Source organism: Lagenorhynchus albirostris, chromosome 11 (genome assembly GCF_949774975.1).
Source record: "Lagenorhynchus albirostris chromosome 11, mLagAlb1.1, whole genome shotgun sequence".
In the NCBI taxonomy this organism is placed as follows: domain Eukaryota; kingdom Metazoa; phylum Chordata; class Mammalia; order Artiodactyla; family Delphinidae; genus Lagenorhynchus; species Lagenorhynchus albirostris.
Genome location: NC_083105.1, coordinates 14,859,873 through 14,879,205, shown reverse-complemented (window position 1 = coordinate 14,879,205; position 19,333 = coordinate 14,859,873). Strand labels below are relative to the sequence as shown.

The 19,333-nt window shown below is 46.3% G+C and overlaps 1 protein-coding gene and 1 pseudogene across 1 annotated transcript in view; both read right to left on the bottom strand.

Annotated features, from left to right (window-relative positions):
• The window catches only part of SYN3 (synapsin III), a 398,733-nt gene that overhangs the window by 15,895 nt on the left and 363,505 nt on the right, over positions 1-19,333 (bottom strand). The window contains exons 7-8 of the mRNA XM_060164685.1: positions 6,067-6,209; positions 1,458-1,532 (exon numbers count right to left, since the gene is read on the bottom strand). Coding sequence (XP_060020668.1) covers positions 1,458-1,532; positions 6,067-6,209 — 218 coding nt within the window. The remainder of the gene's footprint in view (positions 1-1,457; positions 1,533-6,066; positions 6,210-19,333) is intronic.
• On the bottom strand, positions 15,487-15,822 carry LOC132529408 (CDC42 small effector protein 2-like; annotated as a pseudogene).

Here is a 19,333-nt window from a genome sequence, read left to right as displayed (position 1 = left end):
CTGAACATCCCTCTCATTCAGCCCTCTGACTTGGGTATGTTAACTCCAATTTACAACTGAAGAAGTCCAGAAAGGGTAGTTAACTTACCCTACGTAATACAGCTTGGAAGGGGCAGGACCACTCACTTTCGTTCATGACACTTCCTCAGCTTAGAGCCCTGAACCAGCAGTTCCATGAGGACAGTGACTGTGTTATATCCCTCCCCTAAGTCTCACTCAGTCATCGCTACTGTAGCAGGGTGGTCCCACTCCAATCTCTAGGGGCAGAGATGTGATATAGGCCTATATAATCACAGCATTGCTGCTTTCTGGACCATAGTGATTGGTTCAGGGATGGTCATATGATCTAAGTCAGGCCAATCTGTGAATAAGGCTCTATTCCAGGCTTTGACTGCAATGGTTGGGAAAGACACCTTCTTTCTGCTGGACTTGACACTGTCAAGATATAAGCCTGGAGTCATTATGGGCCACCATATGAATGACCAGAATGAAACCAACAGAGAAGCCAACATATTCTATCCAACTTAAGGGGGTAGAATAAGTTCTAAAGTCCTACCTGGAGCTGTACCTCTGGAGTTTTCATTGCCACAAGCCAATAAATCCCCCTTTTGGTTCAAACCAATCTAATTTGTGTTCTGACACTTGCAACTGATACAGAGTTCTTAAAAGGAAGGTTGGGTCTTTTCATCTTGGCCTCTTTAGTGCTCAACATACATGGCATGCAGTAGGCACTCAATACATGTTCACTGAACAGGCCTTTCTGACCCCAAAGCCCATGCTTTGTCCATTGTCATTGAATGCTTGCAAGCAGAAGTCACTGGGCAATCAAAAAAGGATGTGTGTATGCTGCTGGTCCCAAGAGCAGGCGACAGGTCCTTCTTCAGGTGAGGATGGCTTACGGGTGTTGTTTAAATAAGGGAGAAAGACCTGAGCGACTGTCAGCCAGAGTGCATCCCTGCCACATTCATGATTCATAGGAAATCAACCTCTCCCTCTCATATTGAGATAGGAATAAGTCTGAGAGAGGAGTGGACAGTCCAGTAGCCCTGTTGCCCTAATAGGGATGCTTCCATGCAGCTGTCAGAGCAGGGAAAGATTGGTGAGGACTTCCTGCTCTCTTCCTACAGCAGCTGGGTAGGGCCGGAAAGACCCCTGGACTTGGAGTCAAGATAGTAGGGTTCTACTTTCAGCTCTGTCACTGATTAGCTCTGTGACCTTGGACAAGTCACTTTCCCCCTCTGAACTTTCTGCCCTATCTGTAAAATGGGGTTATTTATAAAACCTTCCCTGCAGGCTGTTATGGGCAGTAATGGGGATCATGCCTAGGAAAGTACTCTGTGGGTGGAGAGACACTGGCCAAAGTGTGAGATGGCATTCATTACAGGATCCTTATTGTATCCCTATCTATCTCCCACTATGGCTGGTGCCTCTCCCTGAACACCTCCTTTGCCTCTTACCTCTCTGTCATGGCCACCTGCTCCAGCATAGCAGAGCCTGTGTTGGCCTTCCAGTTTCCAGAGATGGAGGTTCTCCTGTATCACAACAAATAACACAGTGAGGGCATTAGGGACGCTTGTCATTGATCTGCTTTCCTTTTTTGCTTTGGCTGTTTGGCGGCTCTGATTCAAATATTTGGCTTACATTCTGACATGTAGTCTTAGGTACGCATCCAGTCTTCAGATTTATTTTTCTGTTTTTATTTCCCTCTATGTTGACTGTCTTATTTGTTGGGTCTTATGTATCTTTTCCCAAGCCACCTTTGAAATATAAAAGTTAAATTTAACAAATGCCTACACTATCAGATTAAATCCTGAAAACTTTGGCCTCCTGTTTTTCAGAAGAAGAACTAGGGCAGTATAGCCCCCGGTGACTCTGGAATCTTTTTTGAGAGCCCCAAAATGTAGGAAAAATGATCCATGGAGAGAAGTGATTACTTTCCATGGTGAAGAGCAGGCAGGCCTTCTGGCTCTGCCTGCCTCACCCTCTTAGTTCCCTTGCCCTTTCTCCAAAGCCCATGGATATTTCCTGTGTGTAGGCCTCCACACACCTTTTTCCCTTTGCTGGATCCAGTCTTCATCTCCATCTTTGCCTCCCTAAGTCCTACTCATCCTTCAAGTTTCGTCTGAAAATGTGACTTCCGGAGAGTACATCTTCCCCAATAAGAACCTCCTGTACTACACCCTATACCAATGTTTAGTAATGCTCATCTCACTTGCAATGACTACTTTAGTGTGCTGTCTTTCCTGAGGGCAGGGAACATGTTTTGACTCATCCCTCTGTACCTCTAGTGTCCAGTGGTCCCTGGCATGTAGTAGGTGTCCAGTAACTACCTACTAGGTAAGGGACTGTGTATGTTGAAGAGCAATCCAGACAAACTATCTCTAATGGCATATCTGGATTCAGCAAAGACTGAATGGCTTTAGGCAAAGTGGCAGAGATAAAGCAATTTGTTTCATGACCAAGGGAAGGCATGTGATTGAGGTTTAAGGGTGAACCAGGAGAGGAATTGCTATAAAATGTCTTTCTAAAAGAGAAAATAAAATGTATCTGAGCACAGCAGATGCTGAGAATAGATGGTGGCCAATAGGAGACATAATGACTAAGGGTAGCAGTGACATTGATAAGCTTCATGTCAATTAAGTTTAGTTCATCTCAATGCAATTCAATTCAATTTGGCAAACAATCACCAGGCCTCCCTATGTCCTGGGTACAGGACTAATCTGAGTGTGAAGAGATGACTCCTTCCTCAAGCTGCTCACTACCTTAAAGGGGTAGACCAGCCTAAAACCAGAACATAGGCATGGTAGGGTTAGCAGTACACATGAGGCATGAAGCACTCCGGGGAAGCAAAGGAGAAACCAGTCACTTAACATGAACCCCAGAAGGTAGCGATTGAGATGTGCCTGGGAGGGTGAGTAGGATTCAACAGAGTGGGATCTGCACGGTAACAAGGGAAGGTAAGAACTGACTTGAGTCAGATGGATGCGAGTTTGAATCTTGGTTCTAGCATTTTCTAGCTGTATAACCATGGACAACATCTCTGGCTCTATTTTCTCACTGGTAAATGGGAATAATTTTAGTACCATGCTTATAGGGCACTGTGTGGATTAAAGGAAAGATTCCCATAAACCTCTTAGTACAATGGGTGCTACTATTACTTTTCAGTAAGCGTAGACAAGAAAAAAAAAGCATTCTAATGCCAGAAGCAGCAGGAGCACAAGCCAGACTGGTCTCCTTCCAAGAAGATAACGATAGTGAGAGCTGATATTTAGTGAGTGCTTTCTATGTCTGAGACATGGGTCTAAAAGCTTTATAAGCACTGGCTTATTTCAGTCTCACAAAAACTAATGAGATGGATATTATTATTATCATTCCCACTGAGTGGCAGAAGCCACCAAACCATATCTGAGAAACTCTGTGCTCTTAACCATGACTCTTCATGGCAGAGCCCATCACAGGTTTGGGGAAAAGAGTTGATTGGCCCAAATGTGATGCAGCTGCTAGAATGTAGGATGGGATGTAGACTGTGACAACAGAATCTATGTTTACGACACATGTGTGAAGCCGACCCCCTTGATGAAGGGGCGGGGGTGAGTGGAAAGGTGCTGCCTAAGTAACTTTGGAAATTAGTGGAGACTGTACGACTAAGTACAAAAGAAACTGTATGTAAGTCCTGTACCATAGCTGGTGAAGTTGTTTCTCATGGGACTACGGCTTGACAGTTCTGCAACTGTACACATATACTGTGGATGAACAAAGAAGTACATGGATGGGGGATGGTGGGAGCCAGGTTTCTTCCCAGTTGGAGTGGGAAGTTACAGATAAGCAATCTGGGAAGGCTAACATGAATCATGTGGTACTGGATGAAAGTCTGACACATCACTATGAACTCTGTTTAGCTTTAGCTATAGATGGATATATGTGCGTGTGTGTGTATGTGTGTGTGTATCACACAACTGTAAATTACAGTTAAAGACGTGTGTATACACGGGTTGAGATACACATATTTATTTCCCAGCTCTGTCTGCTGAGAGGATTTAGAAACAATGACACCCAGTGGCAACACGCACAAAGGCCCAAGTACTGGGCAGGAAGTGGGCCAGAAAGGACGCTGAATGGTCATGGGCAGAGAGGGCGTTCTACCCCGAGGTGTGACATGAACACTCTCCCTCGGATGTGGGCCAACCCAGGGTCCAGGAAACACCATAACTAAAGACAAATTGGAGCTGTCAGGGCAGAAAGGCTCAGCATAAAGAATGCAGCAATGAGGTAATCCTCAAGAAGAGAAAGTGGGACAAGGTGTTGTCAATGTCAAGTGGAAACGCTAACAATGAGGAGAGGAGGGAAATGATATCATGTGGGATGGTGGAGGCCTCAGGAATGCACTGGACCATGCACTGGAATATTCTCCAACTCAGAGAGGTTGGGGGTGGCAGGGGGAGGTGATCTTATCACCTTGAGGGCATCTGAGAGCAGTGGCAGGTCTGGCCTGGCTCACGGGTGGAAGAGAGCGATTGGCAAGACTGACCAGAAGTATTTCTTGGCCCCATCCCTTTCCTGGGCATATTTCCTTATAGGTCAACTGACTGCATTTTCTCCAGTTTCCCAGGCAATGGCAGAGTGGAGTGGTTGCAACAGAGACTGTGTGACTTGCAAAGCCTAAAATTACCATCTGGTCATTTACAGAAAAAGTTTGTAGACCCCCGGTCTAGGCAATCCAGGTAGTGCAAAAGCAACCCTAGATAATACAGAAGTGGATATGTATGGCTGTGATCAATAAAACCTTATTTACTGAGACAGGTGGAAGCTGGATTTGGCCTGTGGGCTGTGGTTTGCTGACCCTGATCTAGAGCACAGCTCCACCACACAGAAGCAAAGGACTTTCTAACTGTCCAGAGTCAGTTGTTGTAGTCCTCAAAGATGGAACCAGGCAATCAGTGTGCCATGCATGCTTGGAAACCAGGCACCTGTTGCCTCTCTGGGGTCTCATCATTCCAAGTGGAAACAACAATACTCCAAAGTGAGACAGAGAGGACCTGGGGCAGATAAGACCTCTCTAAACACCAAGCCCTCCATCTGGTCAAGAACTCCCGCTCATCCTTGTAACCGCAGCTCCAGCGTGAACCACCCCCGGGATGAATGTGTGTTGGATTTTCTGGCATTCATCCCTTTTCTTTTAGTCACACAACCTCTATTTCCACTGGATAATGACCTGCCCATATTGCATGCTATCTTGGTGGGACTCTTCATACTGCTCTACATTCCTCTAACTAATAAGCATGTGACCACAGTTGGATTAATCAGCACTGTTTCCACGGAATCACAATCTTGAGTTAAGCCCTGAACATGATTAGGGCAGATTCACTTCCTAATGGGGTGCCACGAAGACTGTATATTACTTCCGGCTACCCAGATTCCTGCGGCTGCCCTGGACCCTAATATGTCTGAAATTGATAATTTGGGGTTTTGTTAGTTAGTTCTGATCATTCAGCTAATAAATTCCCTTAAAAAAAACTCCACCAAATTAGTCAGGTATGGTTTTTACTAATTGCAGCTGAAGAAATCTGATGTAATCTCCTTCCTGCTCTTATTTGTCCCAGAGAAACCCTTTTGCAGCCCACAGCCCCAGAGCCATCTTCTTACAAATACAGGTCAGATCATGACACTTCACTGCTCAGAAGGGAAGAGAAGAAAATTCACAACCCTCAGCAAGGCATTGCTTGATTTGTCTCTAAGCCTCTCTTCCATGTATGTCTCCTATGACATGCATCAGGTATATACTTGGAAGCATGCCAACAGTCTTTCTTTCTCTGGGGGAAACAGGCGTCACTTGGGTAGACAGATTTCTACCCTGGGATAAGCCATGATGGAGCATCAGCCTTCCGCTGTACTAACCAGAGAAGAAGGGTGGTAAAGGAGACAGAAAGGGAGAATAATGATGTCCCCATGGGGTCTCTGCTCTGGGGCAGAGAAGACAGGGCATGACGTGTATTTTTAATCTCCGTTCTTCTCACACTCTGCTCCTACCCTTCCTCCCAGCTCCCCAGCCCCTGCCCAGGGACTCACATGTAAGCTTTGTAGTTGGATCCAATTTTCTGGATGCGGATGTCGTACTTGGAGTCGATGAAGGCCTCGGTGGTGGCGTAGGTTTTGGCCATGGCCACCATGCTGGTGATGTCCTGGTAGTCATGCTGGTTTTCTACTTTGATCTGTGTGGGAGGATGAGGGGCTGAGTACCCACCCACCCACCCACCCAGCGTTCACTGGGCACCTACCCAGTGCTGGGACCCAGGGCTGCACCGTGTACAGTAACCTTGAGAAGGTCGCCTGCCTGGCAGGGGAGGCAGACCTAGAAAACAAGTCACCCCACCACTTCCTGTGGAAGAGAAAGGCAGCATTCCACCTGGGGAGTCAAGGGAATCTTTATAGAAGGGGTGGGCTCTGAACAGGGTTTGGAAGAACGAACGCGATTCTCACATGGACTATGGAGCAGGTGCGTTCTCTGGAGAGGATGGAGGATAGACAAGGCAGAGGCAGGAGGAGCCCGTAGGGAGGGGGGATGGGCCAGCAGTTTGGACTGGCCAAGGGGGCAGGAGGGTGGGGGGATGCCTGAAGAGGGTCTTCAGGGAATAGACCATGGAGGGCCTCAACAGCTTTGGTAGGGGCTAGGATGCTAGCCTGAAGACTCTGCAAAGCCACTTGACGGAGAAGAGTTTAAACAAGAAAGTAGCCTAATTTGTGTTTTAGAAAAATCACTCAAGCAGCTGTGTAGAGGGTTGGATGGAGGGGTGTGATGTGGGATAGAGAGAGACCAGTTAGGAAGAAGAGAGTATGTATGTGTGTATGTGCATGTGGTGTGCATGGGCAGGGTGTGTGCATGTGGGTTGTGTGTGTGAAGTGTGTGGAGGACGTGCGTGTGGGGTGTGTGGGCTATGTGGGTGGAATGTATATTTTGTGATGTATATGTGTGGTGTTTGCATGTGCGTTGTGTGTGGGGTGCGCGGTGTTTTTGTGTGTGCAGTCCGTGTGTGCATGTGTGTGTGTGGGAGTGTACACGCACTGGACATGGCTAGCTCTGCTAGTCCAAAGGCCTGGGGGAGAAACTCGCTCACACTGTTTACTGGGCTGAGGCCAGGAACATGCGGTGGTGTCCTGGGGTCAAGGAGAGGTCTTAGGAGAGCTTCCAAGGCCAAGTGCAGGGGAGGAGGCCAAGGCGTTGTGACAGCGATCTCAGGACATAACAGAGGCTGACTCCCAGCACCTGTGGACAGCTGGGTGGGTGCTCCCTCCCCTGTCGCCCTCACTCGGACAGCAGAGGGGTTCTGAAGCTGGGCCAGCAGTGGGCAGAGGCCAGATCCACTGGGGGGCTGGGTGGGTGCTGAGTAGCCTGGGTGGGGGGTGGTCCTGGCCTTACAGCCTCTTCTAGTCCTTTTCTGCCCACCCTTCAGGCTCAGCAGTGCCCTGACCACTCCCTCCCTCCATGATGATGCCCATCCACGTCTGCCCCAACTTCACAACTTACATGGCATCTTCACAGCCCTCCTCTGGGACCCAAAACAGGATTGTGAGGCAGGCAGGGTGGCCATTATTATGGCCACTTAACATGGGGAAAGGGAGATTTTTCTCCTTGTCCAAGGCCATATAGCAGCTAAGCACAGAGCTGGGAATGAAACTCAGGACTCCAAAAGCACAGCTGTTCTTGGAACAATCTCAGGGTATCTACAAGTGCACGCCTGCGGTCCCACCCCACAGATCGTAAACAGCGAGGGGGAGAGAGGCTTGGCAAACCTTCTCTCTTCTTGGCTCTTTGAGCAACCCAGCCTCAGTGGCAGGGGGCCTCCTCCCACCGGAGGCCGAAGCTACCCTTTGTTCTAGGTCCTCTAAGGCTCTGACTGCCTGCTGTTCCCTCCTCCCTCAGTAATAGGACCCTTAAGTTTTACCTGGGCATCTGGTCTCTCAGCTAAAGATTATTTTGTTCCAGTCTCCTTACAGGTAGATGTGGTCAAGTCTCTAAGTCTGGCCAGTGAAACTGTGAGTAGATGTGATGCGAGCAGCCTCTGGGTGGTGCCTTTAAGATGAAGGGAACCCTCCCTTTCCTTCTCCCTTCTCCTGACTGGGATGTTTACATGATGGTGGGAGCCGGGGCAGCCTTCTTGGACCACAAGATGGAAGCTGCATGTTGCAGATGGCTGACTAATAAGGTGGAAGGAACCTGGATTTCCAACACCATGGAGCCCCAGTCAGCCCTGGATTGTGTATGCTCAGACTCCTACGAGAGCAAAGTAAACCTTAATCTCGTTTAAGCTACGGTTATTTTGGACTTTGTTAAAGCAGCCAAACTATATTTCTGCCATGTATTTTTCATCTCTTGCCCTTTATTGATTCTTTATCCTTTGGATTAACATGATCATGGATCCACTAATCTCAAATTGTTCCTGCTTTTCAATACCTCAGTTACCACTGCTCTCTCTGTCTCTACATCCTCATTTCCCACTGACTCCTAAACCAGCTCTCTCTGGATGTCATTCCCTACCACTCCACCGAAACTGATTTGGCAAAGGTCACCTTCGACCTCCTCATCGGCAAATACAATAGAGCTCCCTTTGCTCCCTATCCTGCTTTGGCATTCTATGGTATCTGAAGCCACTGAACTTTTCGAAATTTGGTTTTCATGCCACTATTTTCTTCCCTTTTTTTCCTGGCAACTACTTCAAAGTCTATATTGCTTCCTCTTCCTTCAACAGCCCCTTGAAGGTGCTTGAAATACAATATAGGTGCGTGAAATACAACAATCCAGCTCATTTCCTGGTACGACAATGAATTTGGCTACAGCAACAGGGTGGTGGACCATGGCAACTTCTTCAAAGTCTGTATTGCTTCCTCTTCCTTCAACTGCCCTTTGGGTGGTCATAATGTTTCATTCTCAGCCAACATTTGGGATCCGGTAAAGAGAGAGTCAACGAAATGAAAGAATGGGGGTGAGAGCTTGCAGGGACAGCTTGTCTAATTCATTTTTGTCACTGGGTGGATCTGGAAAGGACCAGAGCCACTTCTGGTTTCCTAGTCAGAACAGCATACACTGCAGGCTGTCTCAGAGATTTCCGGTTGTCCACAACATCCATTCTCTTCTTCTATAGCAGTGAAGCACCTTGGTCTGGGGCTGCATGACCATCCAGAATAAATATTACACCTCCCCATCTCCCTGGCACCTGTGTGTAGTCATGTGATCATGGTTGTGCGATCACGTTTTGGTCAATGAGATGTGAGCAGAAGTGGGGCCTGAACTTCCAGGTCTGCCTTATAAGGGAAGTTTGTGTGGGGGGATGCTTTTCACTTCCTCCTTTCCTCGTCCTGCTAGCTGCAGTGGGCTCCACTGAAGACTTTGTGTCTGAACGGCAACACCCCAGGAAGGAATGATCAACAGGATGGAAGGAGCCTGTTAGGTGAGAGAGAAGGTCCTAGCTTGTTTAAGCCACCTTAGGTCTTTGTAACCGCAGCCGAACTTCATCCTTAAGTAAATATTTGCTGAATTCATCATGCATGCATTCATTTATTCACAGGATAGACAAAAGAGAGCAAAGAGAGAAAGTATAGATGTAGAGGTTTAATTATTAATGAATTAGTGGTCATCCCAACCTCCCTTTGTGAGCCCTTCTCTCCTAGAGTAGTCGGGTTGTTTGGGGTGGGGAGCTCATCCTGCCCTCTTCAGGACTGAGCAGGTAACCCAGGTTTCTCATACATGGGCTAGTAATTTTGTTCTCAAATTGTGTGATGTCTGAGCCCCATAAAACCCGGCTCTCCCACTGGCTCCACACATGTCTGTCTCCCCATTAGACTGTGAGCTTCCTAAGGACAGACAACATGTCTCGGTCCCAGTTGTAACACCAGTGCCTGGCATGTTGCAGATTCTCCAGATGTGTTTGCTGGATTGATTTTAAGAAGCCTGGATAAAGATCTGCTTGTAACTTGGGAGGAGGCAAGCGGATGGAAGGAAAAATAAGGGTGCTTGGAAAAAGGCAAAGAAAATGTGTTTCAGGGAAACATATTTTATAAGATGAATTTTTCTGTAAATGCTCAGGCTGGATTCCACACTCAGAGGTTTACCGCTTCCTAGTGTAGCGCCAGTGGTGGAATCAGTTAGCGTGAGCCCAGTACTTGTAAGAGGTTTACAGCTTCCATTGTGAGCCTTGAGAACCTGGTGAAGTCAGGGACCCTGGAGAATGGAGCGGGTGGCCTGGTGGGTGGTGTTGGAGGGGACTCTGGGTGGGTGCTCAGGCCATAAAGGGAGGTGGGGTGAGGAGCTATTGAGGACGGCTAGCCATGGGGAGGGTGGAACGGCTGCTGGCCCGGGGAGGGAGTTACTAGCTGGAAACCCCTCCAACTGTTCACAGAGACAAGCTGAAAACAGGAAGCTTGAAATGAGCTGTGATTCAAGATTACCCATTTCCTGCTCTGGGGACCCGTGCCGGGGTGCCACACGAGCTCCTTGACTCTGAAGTCTCACACTCTCACGCTACCTCCCTGTCCCCTCTACGCCCCGTCTCTTCTCTCCTCCTTCCTCGCCCTCCCTCCCTCTCCTCCTCCTGGGCCCCATCCTTCTTCTCTCCCACATCCACTGCCTTCTCCCATTCTTCTCCTCTTACTTTTAGTATCATTTTCCTCCTCTTTGTCCCGTTCCCTCTGTGTTTTCCTTTGTCACCTCTTACTTCTCCCGTCTTTCTCCATCTCTCCTTTTCCCCTACTTCTCTACCTCCCTCCGCTTTCCCTGACCCCTTCTCAGTGCCCGTCTCCTTCTTCCTGCTTCCCTTCCATGCCACCCTCACCCTGCCCCCCATCTCTCCTACCTCCTTTCCCTCACTGTTTCCCTGTTCAGTTTCTCACACTTTCCTCCTCTCCAGCTTTGTGAACTGCTTTACCTCCCTGGTGTGAGTGAGTGGGTGAGTGTGCGTGTGAGTGTGTGCGTGCACACCTGTGCTCCATCAGCAGGGTGAGCGAGGAGGGAGAGTGAAAACCAAGGGAGAGGAACTGGAGAGAGGAGTCAGGGGACAATTCCCAATCTCCTCAGTGGGATTCATCTCAGAGGTCTCCTACTCCAAATCCCAGCTGGGACGGGCAAGTCATCTTCTACAGCCTCGGAAGACTGTGCACTATTTGCTTGAACACCTCTAATAACAGGGAGCTCACTACTGGGCAAGGTGGCTCATACCATCTTAGGGAACTTGTTCTACTGTATATTAGACCAAGAGTGAGCGAATGCTTCCAGTGGTTGATCATACAGGGTACATCTCGGCGCTCTGCCTTGTGTCTGCTTTTCATCCACTGGATGAGAGCCACTCAGCTGTGCCTAAGTCACTCTTTTCTTTAACCCATCCCAATGTGAGCTGGTTCCAGACCCTTTACTACCTTAAATGCTCCCCTTTGATACTCTCTTAAACACTATGTGGTGTCCAAAATTACACACATACTCCAGATGTGGTCCTACCAGCTGAGATTGGATAAGACCGTCACCTCACTCTTTCTGGAACACATCTGGCCTAATCCTGCCTCAGGGCCTTTGCACTTGCTGTTCCTTGCTTGCATGGCTCACAGCCTCACTTCATTCAGGTCTCTCCTCCAGCCTCACCTTCTCAGAGCTGCCTTCTCTGACCACCATGTGTGAGGTTACTCCTCCCACCCAGCACTCCTCATTCACATTACCCTGCTTAATTTTTTTCCATAGCATTTCCACCACCACTTCCTTATCTATTTATTTGTTTGTTGTCTTTCTTCCCTACCATTCCACTGGGATATAAGCTCTGCAAGAGCACTGTTGTATTTCAAGCACCTAGAACAGCAGGGAAAAATAGGCGCTCAGTAAATATGTTTTATGATCGAATAAATATATGTAAGTATTTACAAATATGTATTGAGTGCCCATTATATTCAGAGACTAACTGATCACTTTTCCAGGTACTATGCTGGGGCTGGGGGTGCAACAGAGAACAAGGTTTCTGATTCTCATCCACATGGAGCTTTGTGCCTATTAATTATCTTGCTCCTATTAACGTAGCTAAATAAAATATTAGCATTTCTAAGATCCATGTGGAGCTTGTTCTAAGCTAATGTCTCTAGATCATTTTTAACCACAAGATCCTGAGAATCCACATCTCTCCAAGCTTGGTCTTGAGTGGTTTTAATCCCTGAGTAGGACTTTATGTCTACCTTTGCCAGTCTTGGTTGGAATCCAATATTGATTCTGTCGTCTGACCTGTTAACTCTCCCTCTCAGCTCTATGTCATTCAAGATTTTGGTACACTCTTCCTATACATGTAATCCAGCTCTTTGATCTTACCTAAGTTACTTCTCTGAGCTTTAGTTTCCTTACCTATTAAAGGTGATTATAACAATTACCTTGCAGGATTATTATGATTTTTAAATGGAATTGTAATGACTGTCAAAGGACCTACCTAGCATAGCGCCTGGCACCTAGTAGGTGCTCAACTAAAGTTGTTTATCTTTAATTAGATAGTCGTTGAGATTCTTTGCTGACCTTGAACCATCAATCAATGCTTTTTTTTTACAGTTATTTATGCAATTATTCATCCAGTGCCAAAGCTATCTCCTGTATAGTCATCCAAACTGATGAGGAAAAGTTCTTCTTTTTAGATGAGTGCCAGCTAATAAATGCAGAATAAGTAAGAGAATGAGAATGTCAGCCTTCTGCAACAATTATGTTACTGCAACAACAGATCTAGGCAACAATGCTCAATGCCAAAGACCATTGGGAAAGACTGATGGAGAACTCCCTAATGCGTATATCAGGCAGACAACACCTGAACTCACAGATCAGTCTTAAATCCTAAAAGAGAGATAGTCAGACATGATTACATCTACAGATATGCAAGAGAAACACTCACTACCACCTATGAAATATTCTTGCCAAAACCTAGAACTTGAATCAGACCAAGTCTCTATATTCATCCACCAGGTTATAAGAAATGCAGACACTGGAAGAGCACCACAGAGCTGTGATCAGCTGAATTCAGAAGGTAGGAAATTCTGCAGGAAAATGACCTTTTCTCCCCCCTTCCAACAAATAAATGACAAGAAAAACAAAACCGAACGAAGGGAACTGCTGCAGATCAAAAGAGACTTCCATCATTCCAACCGTGCGAAATGTGAAGGCTTTATTTGGATACAATGAAAGAAAATCAATTAACATAGGACTACTGAATACTGACTATTTACTAGATATTAAAGAATTATTACCAAAGTTTTAGGTGTAAAAATAGTATTTGGCTACGGTAAAAAAGAAGTCCTTATGTATTAGAAATTCATACTGAAGTATTTTTAAAAAAATATTTGTTCATTTATTTATTTGGCTGCATCAGGTCTTAGTTGCAGCATGTGGGCTCCTCGCGGTGTGTGGGCCTCTCTCTAGTTGTGGTGCACAGGCTCTAGAGTGCGTGGGCTCAGTAGTTGTGGCGCACGGGCTTAGTTGCCCCACATTATGTGGGATCTTAGTTCCCTGATCAGGGATTGAACCTGCGTTCCCTGCATTGGAAGGCAGATTCTTAACCATTGGACCACCAGGGATGTCCCCATACTGAAATATTTACAGAGGAAAGGATGTGATATATGGGATTTGCTTTAGTATAAGCTGGTGATCCACAGAGACAGAAAGTAGATGCATAGTTGCCAGGAGCTGAGGTAAAAGGGTAACGGGGAGTGACTGCTAAAGGATATGGGGTGAGGAAAATGCCTTGGAATTATACAGTGGTGATGGTTCCTCCTTGAGGAAGCCACTGAATTGTACTTTAGAAGACAAATTAGTCACGTGAGCCAATTCCTTAAAATAAATCTATCTATCTACGTATACACTTCTTATGGCTTCTGTTTCTTTGGACAACCCTGACGAATGCACTGTCTCAACTAGAGATGCAGCAAGAAGACAAAGATGCCACCTCCCAAAGTGATCTGTGACAGAGACCACTGTGGCCAAGAACTGGTAGATTCACCCACGTTGATATTACAAGGTTGGGCTGCTGGAGATTAGAGATTCTGAGATGGTGATTTCTTAGGAAAGTTTATGCCAGCCTACCACTCCTCCCTTGTGCTACGTCTGGTAGGAGCTTCAGCGGGACGCCCAGCAAGACTGCTATGTGTCTGGTGCTGAATCCTTCCCAGGCCATCTGCAGGTAAGCATCCTGCCTTTGGTTTATCCAGGCTAAGGATGCACGTGCTTCCTGTGGCCACAGGTGGGTTGTGTGGAGAGAGCAGCGCCTGAAGGAGAGCGGCACCTCCACTGCCACCACCGTGGTGCAGGCCACATCATCCCTCTTTGGACTGCTGCAATCATCTCTTTTAAAATTCCTCTTGCCTAAGCCAAACCTCAGACTGATTTCCTCAGGCTCTCTGGGTGTGGGCCAAGTCATCAGTATTTCTGGAAGCTTCCCAGGCAAATGCGTGCAGCCCAGGTTGAAAAGCTTATATGATCTGGTTCCTGGTCATCCCTCTTTTGCACTCAGCCAAACTTGTCCCTGACTTACTGCTTTTGTACTTGCTATTCCCACTGGTGGAATACTTTTCCTGAATACTTTCCCATGGCTGGTTTCTTCAGGTCTCAGCCCAGATGACCCCTCAGAGGCTTTTCCAACTACCTGATATCAAGTAGCTACTCCTTCCTGGGAAGTCTGTACTGAATTATCACTATTTTTTCTTACCATCTTTGACTATCTGAAATTACTTATTTGCTAATGTGCTATTGTCTCTCTCCTCTATTAAAATGTAAGCCAAATAAAACCAGAGCCTCCTGTGTCTTGCTAGGAGACAATACAACAGAGTGTTGAAGAGTGCAAGCTCAAATCCCAGCTCCATCACTTATTAGCTGCATGACCTTGGGGAATTTACTTAGCTTCTCTGTGTCTCACTTTCCTTATCAGCAAAATGTGGGTAACGTGTTTTTTTTTTTGAATGCAAGCTTTTCTTTTATTATAACTCTAAATAAAAGTCATACTTCTAAAATAAGCTACAAATTGCCTTTTTTTGTGAAACTGATGTGACTTGGTGCCACAGCTAACCTTTCTCTCATAGTAGCAGTATCATCAGCCCGTGGCAGCAAGGAAATGTTCATTTCTGGCATCCCATGGGCTCCCACACAAGCAGCTTCATAAAGCATGCAGATACTACTCTGCTGAAGTTTCAAATGAATAGAAATGATCATTGTGCTTATGGGTCTCATACCTTCCAAAATATACATAAATGGTGACAAGTTAAAATAGCAGTTCTTTGCTTACCAATAAAATCATAAGGCAGAGGGGTTGGAGCTGGAAAGAGAAATTGTTAAAAATGCGGGAAAAAATGCAAAACAGTGCTAGCATTCACAAAAAAGATCATGCTAAAATCAGATCCATATTGATAAAAATCAATCATTAGGCCACAATCCAAAGAACTCTGTCCACGAGTCCAAAGGCATGCATGCCAGCTGAAGGAAGTGCAGGATTCTTCAGAGCAGAATAGTAACGTGTCACTGGAGTAATCACAACAGGGTGAACAAGACGCCATCACGTGGAGTAGGGGTCTGGGGCTATCCGGCCTTCGTGTCCACGAGCTGCATCTGCACGTTGGCAGCCATGCCACCCCCGTAGCCTCCCTTGGACTGCATCTGGTTCTGAATGGAGCTAACGGAATTCATCCCACTGAACACAGGTCTCCTGACCCAACGTGAGCCGTGTGCACAAAGTTTGTGGGCTCTCTAATCATACCTCGGTCAATCCGCCGGCGCCTTTTAGGTTGAGGCTGTTCTGCAATACAGCAGTTGAAACACAACCAGAATTCACTCATGCTTACAGTCCAAGTTATAAATGAGCACCAGTGAAGTTTCCAAATCTCAACTCAGGAAGCTTCACAAAGCAGGCTTCTCAATATATGTCCAACGATGCCAAAATAATAACTTTATTACTTCTCTGTGTTTTTGTTCCTGGAAGTCAAGTATCTTATATAGTCAATCTAACAAAGAAAAGGTCAGATTGTTTCCTTTCTTTGCTTCTGATTCTACAGAGACTAGTTTCTGAACCACCAGGAAAGGTATAAAAATTGTTGTCTTGACTCAGGACCTTAACAGGTAGTCACTCACTCCTTGTCAATAGAGCTATCTCTGGGTTGAGAACATTCCATAATATGCATACAGATGACTGTAGACTCACTGTCAGTATAAGTTGTTCCTTGAAGGTTTCTTCTCATTTGGGTTCGAGGTTTTACTCAAAAATCCACACACTCACAACTGGCCCTATCGTAGCCTTTGTCTCCACTGCTCTCGCTCTGGCCACAGTCGCTCTCGGGCAGGCTCCGCCGCTGCTGTCCCCCCACGCCCGCAGCTGCGCTCCCCAGCGCGCTTGCCGCTCAGTAACTTGTTAATATGAAGAAACTACTCCTGATCAAATGTGGATGGCTTGGATTGTTGTTGAGCATTAAATGAGATACATGTAAATAGTTTAGAAGAACTCTTTGTTCATTACAGGCATTCAATAAACGTTAACTATTATTATCGTTCCTTTTTATACCCTTGACACCCAGCATAGTGTTTGGCACACAGCAGATGCTCAATAAATATTTGCTGAAAGAATAAATGAAGGGGCCAGTCATGGGAATAGCTGGGTAAAGAGAATCTAGGCAAAGGGAAAAGGAGGTGCAGTGGCCCTTCGGTTGATGCTCCTGGTGGAAAAGAGACTCACTCACAAGCATTAGCAGAAAACTGAGCCTTGACATCTTTTTGTGGAAGCTGAGGGCTAATAGGGATTCAGGCTTGAGGAAGGGCAATCCCACTTCCTCTTAAAGGTGAACACTGGGAACGGGGTCAAGATCCTTCCTAGAAGAAGGTTTGGAATTCAACTTGATAGACTTGAGCAATTGAAGTCCATCGCCCTATTTCAATAGCCTAGAAAACATTTCGGGCAAGTGTGACCGGCGGCTCGCTCCAGCCACATCCATCTCCCTCAAGTTCCCATAGAAGGCCCACTTTGGAGCATGCTCCATCTGGTGTGATGGCTGGGACAAGCGTGTTTTTTTCAAAGCTAACTATTTGAGGCAATTTACTGAACCAGGTTATTTACGAATAAGCTAAAAGCTAAGAGGGGATCTACCAAAAATAATAACTGTAGCTTCAGAACACTTGCTCTGTGGTCTCCTTCTGGCAATGATTAGCTGGTTGAGCCAGCTGGATATTCAGGCCACTCCTAGTTGGAGATAATAAAACCGTAACTCTGGCTCACAAATGGATGCTTGTTTTTCTGTTTTTATAACAGGAAGGCGTTCTTCCAGCTCATTACAAAGTGGTCTATGCTCGTTAAGAAGCTAACTAGACGGAGTGAGGGGGAAGAGCTACGTCTCAGCTTTCCCTCCCGGCAAACGCTCTCCAGTCTTGCCGCACCTGGGCTCTCAAGGCAGGACTAAGCGTAGGTTCTGTGCTTACGTCATTAACGCCAGGCCAGGCTTACAGAGCTTAGCTCAGAATCGTTCCTGAGCTCTGCATCAAAAGCTTCAAGGAGGTAAATGTGAGTTTCAAAGAAGCCAATGCAGAAATTCTGAGACTTTCTGGATTTATGATGCCCATCTCAGGAATGATTTCAAGGCATTCCAAGGCCAAAAGAAGTACTAAGCAGCTTCATTTGTTAAGTAGTTAGAGCTAAGTAGCTTAATAAATATTTATGTTCTAACAACTTAGTAACTGAAATAAACAATGCACATAATATTTTTATTTCATTCTTAAATAACTACAATTACTTACAAACGAGATGTGTGTGCTTGCTGGGCACTGCACAAATTCCCGAACCTTAGAATCAGAGAGGGCTCTTCACCCGCATTTCCTGCTCCACACTGATTTTCAGAGCACTTGCCTTTTAGCACAACTACCGCCCAAAACCCAGTTTTGCAAAGATGTGATGTCATCGAAAGGAACATGTTGTGATCTAATGTTGAAACTGTGAACCACCTCGACTAGTAATTTGCATGGTGTCTGACCGTTGCCCAGAACTGCTGTGTTTCCCTTGAAAATTAAAATCTACTCTGCTGCCCTAGGGCGTTGGGTGCAGGGTTTGGGAACTGTAGGCCTAATGTTACTACTTTTGGCACCCTCCCCCCAGCAGTGAATAACACAAGCCTCTGGTGCAACATCCCTGGCGAACAGCCTGTCTGCTCCTCCTGTGAAATGTAGGTCTGAGAAACCCACGGGGGCGGGATATCCAATAAACCCATCTGTGCTTTAAACCAGTCCCTATTTTAGGAAAATTACAAGGATACTGCGCTTTTTAAAATGATGTAAATTCTGTTCTAGATTGACTCATCAGGACCAGGCTCTTAGGTCAAATGTGGGTTAGTTAACGAGTGTAAGGAGACTATTTGGACTCGTCCTTGAACGTATCTGAAATAAAATAAAATGTTATCTAAGTGCTGTATTAAACAGATAATCAAGGCACAGTCCCTTCCATTGAGGAGTTCACAGTCCATGGGAGAGACAGGTATACGGACAGGCAATTCAACAGAGGGTGATGGATGTTGCAACAGAGGCCAGGTGTGCAGCACAGGGACCCTGATGCACCCTGGGGTGGGTGCCAGGGAAGGTTTCCCAGATGAGGTGATGGATTCTACTCCAACTTTCTTTGTCATGATTATGAAGAAGAGGATGAATTTAAAAACAAAGCTTCTCTTCTCTTTTAAATCACAAAGAAACAGTTTGAAGTGGGTGTTGGCGCAGGGCTTTATATGTATCTCGTTATTTTCACATGTATTCTTTCAAGATATCTATTTCTCATTGAGCACTATCTATGTGCCAGGAACTGTACTACACAGTCCACCTACAGTATCTCATTTAATCTTCACAAACAACCCTAAGTGCTTCCAGTCACGATGTACCCACCGGAGCCCTGTCTCTGTAAACAACCATAAAACTGGAAAAAATTAACGAGGCAACCGTTTTGAGGCAGTGGGAACAGGCCATGCAAGGCTGATCCCTGAGACAAAGGACATCAGGAGGTGGGCCCCATGTGGGCCCGGCCCCTTTCCCAGCCTCCTCTCAGGCTCTCTGCATGCGGTGGTGACACTGGCACTTCCTCAACTACCCCAGCTCTTTTCTGCCTCTGGGCTTTTGCATGTGCTGTTCTCTCTCTGCAAGGTTCTCCACTCTTGTCCTTGCATGGCCAACTCGTTCTCATTCCTCAAAGCTTTGCTCATGTGTCACCACCTCAGAAGTTCCTCCAACAGCTCTGCCATGTTTTTCTCTTTTAACAACCCGTTCTTCTCTGGCCTAGTACTGAGTAAAGTTTACAACTGTATTTCTTTGCTCGTATATACCCTATCT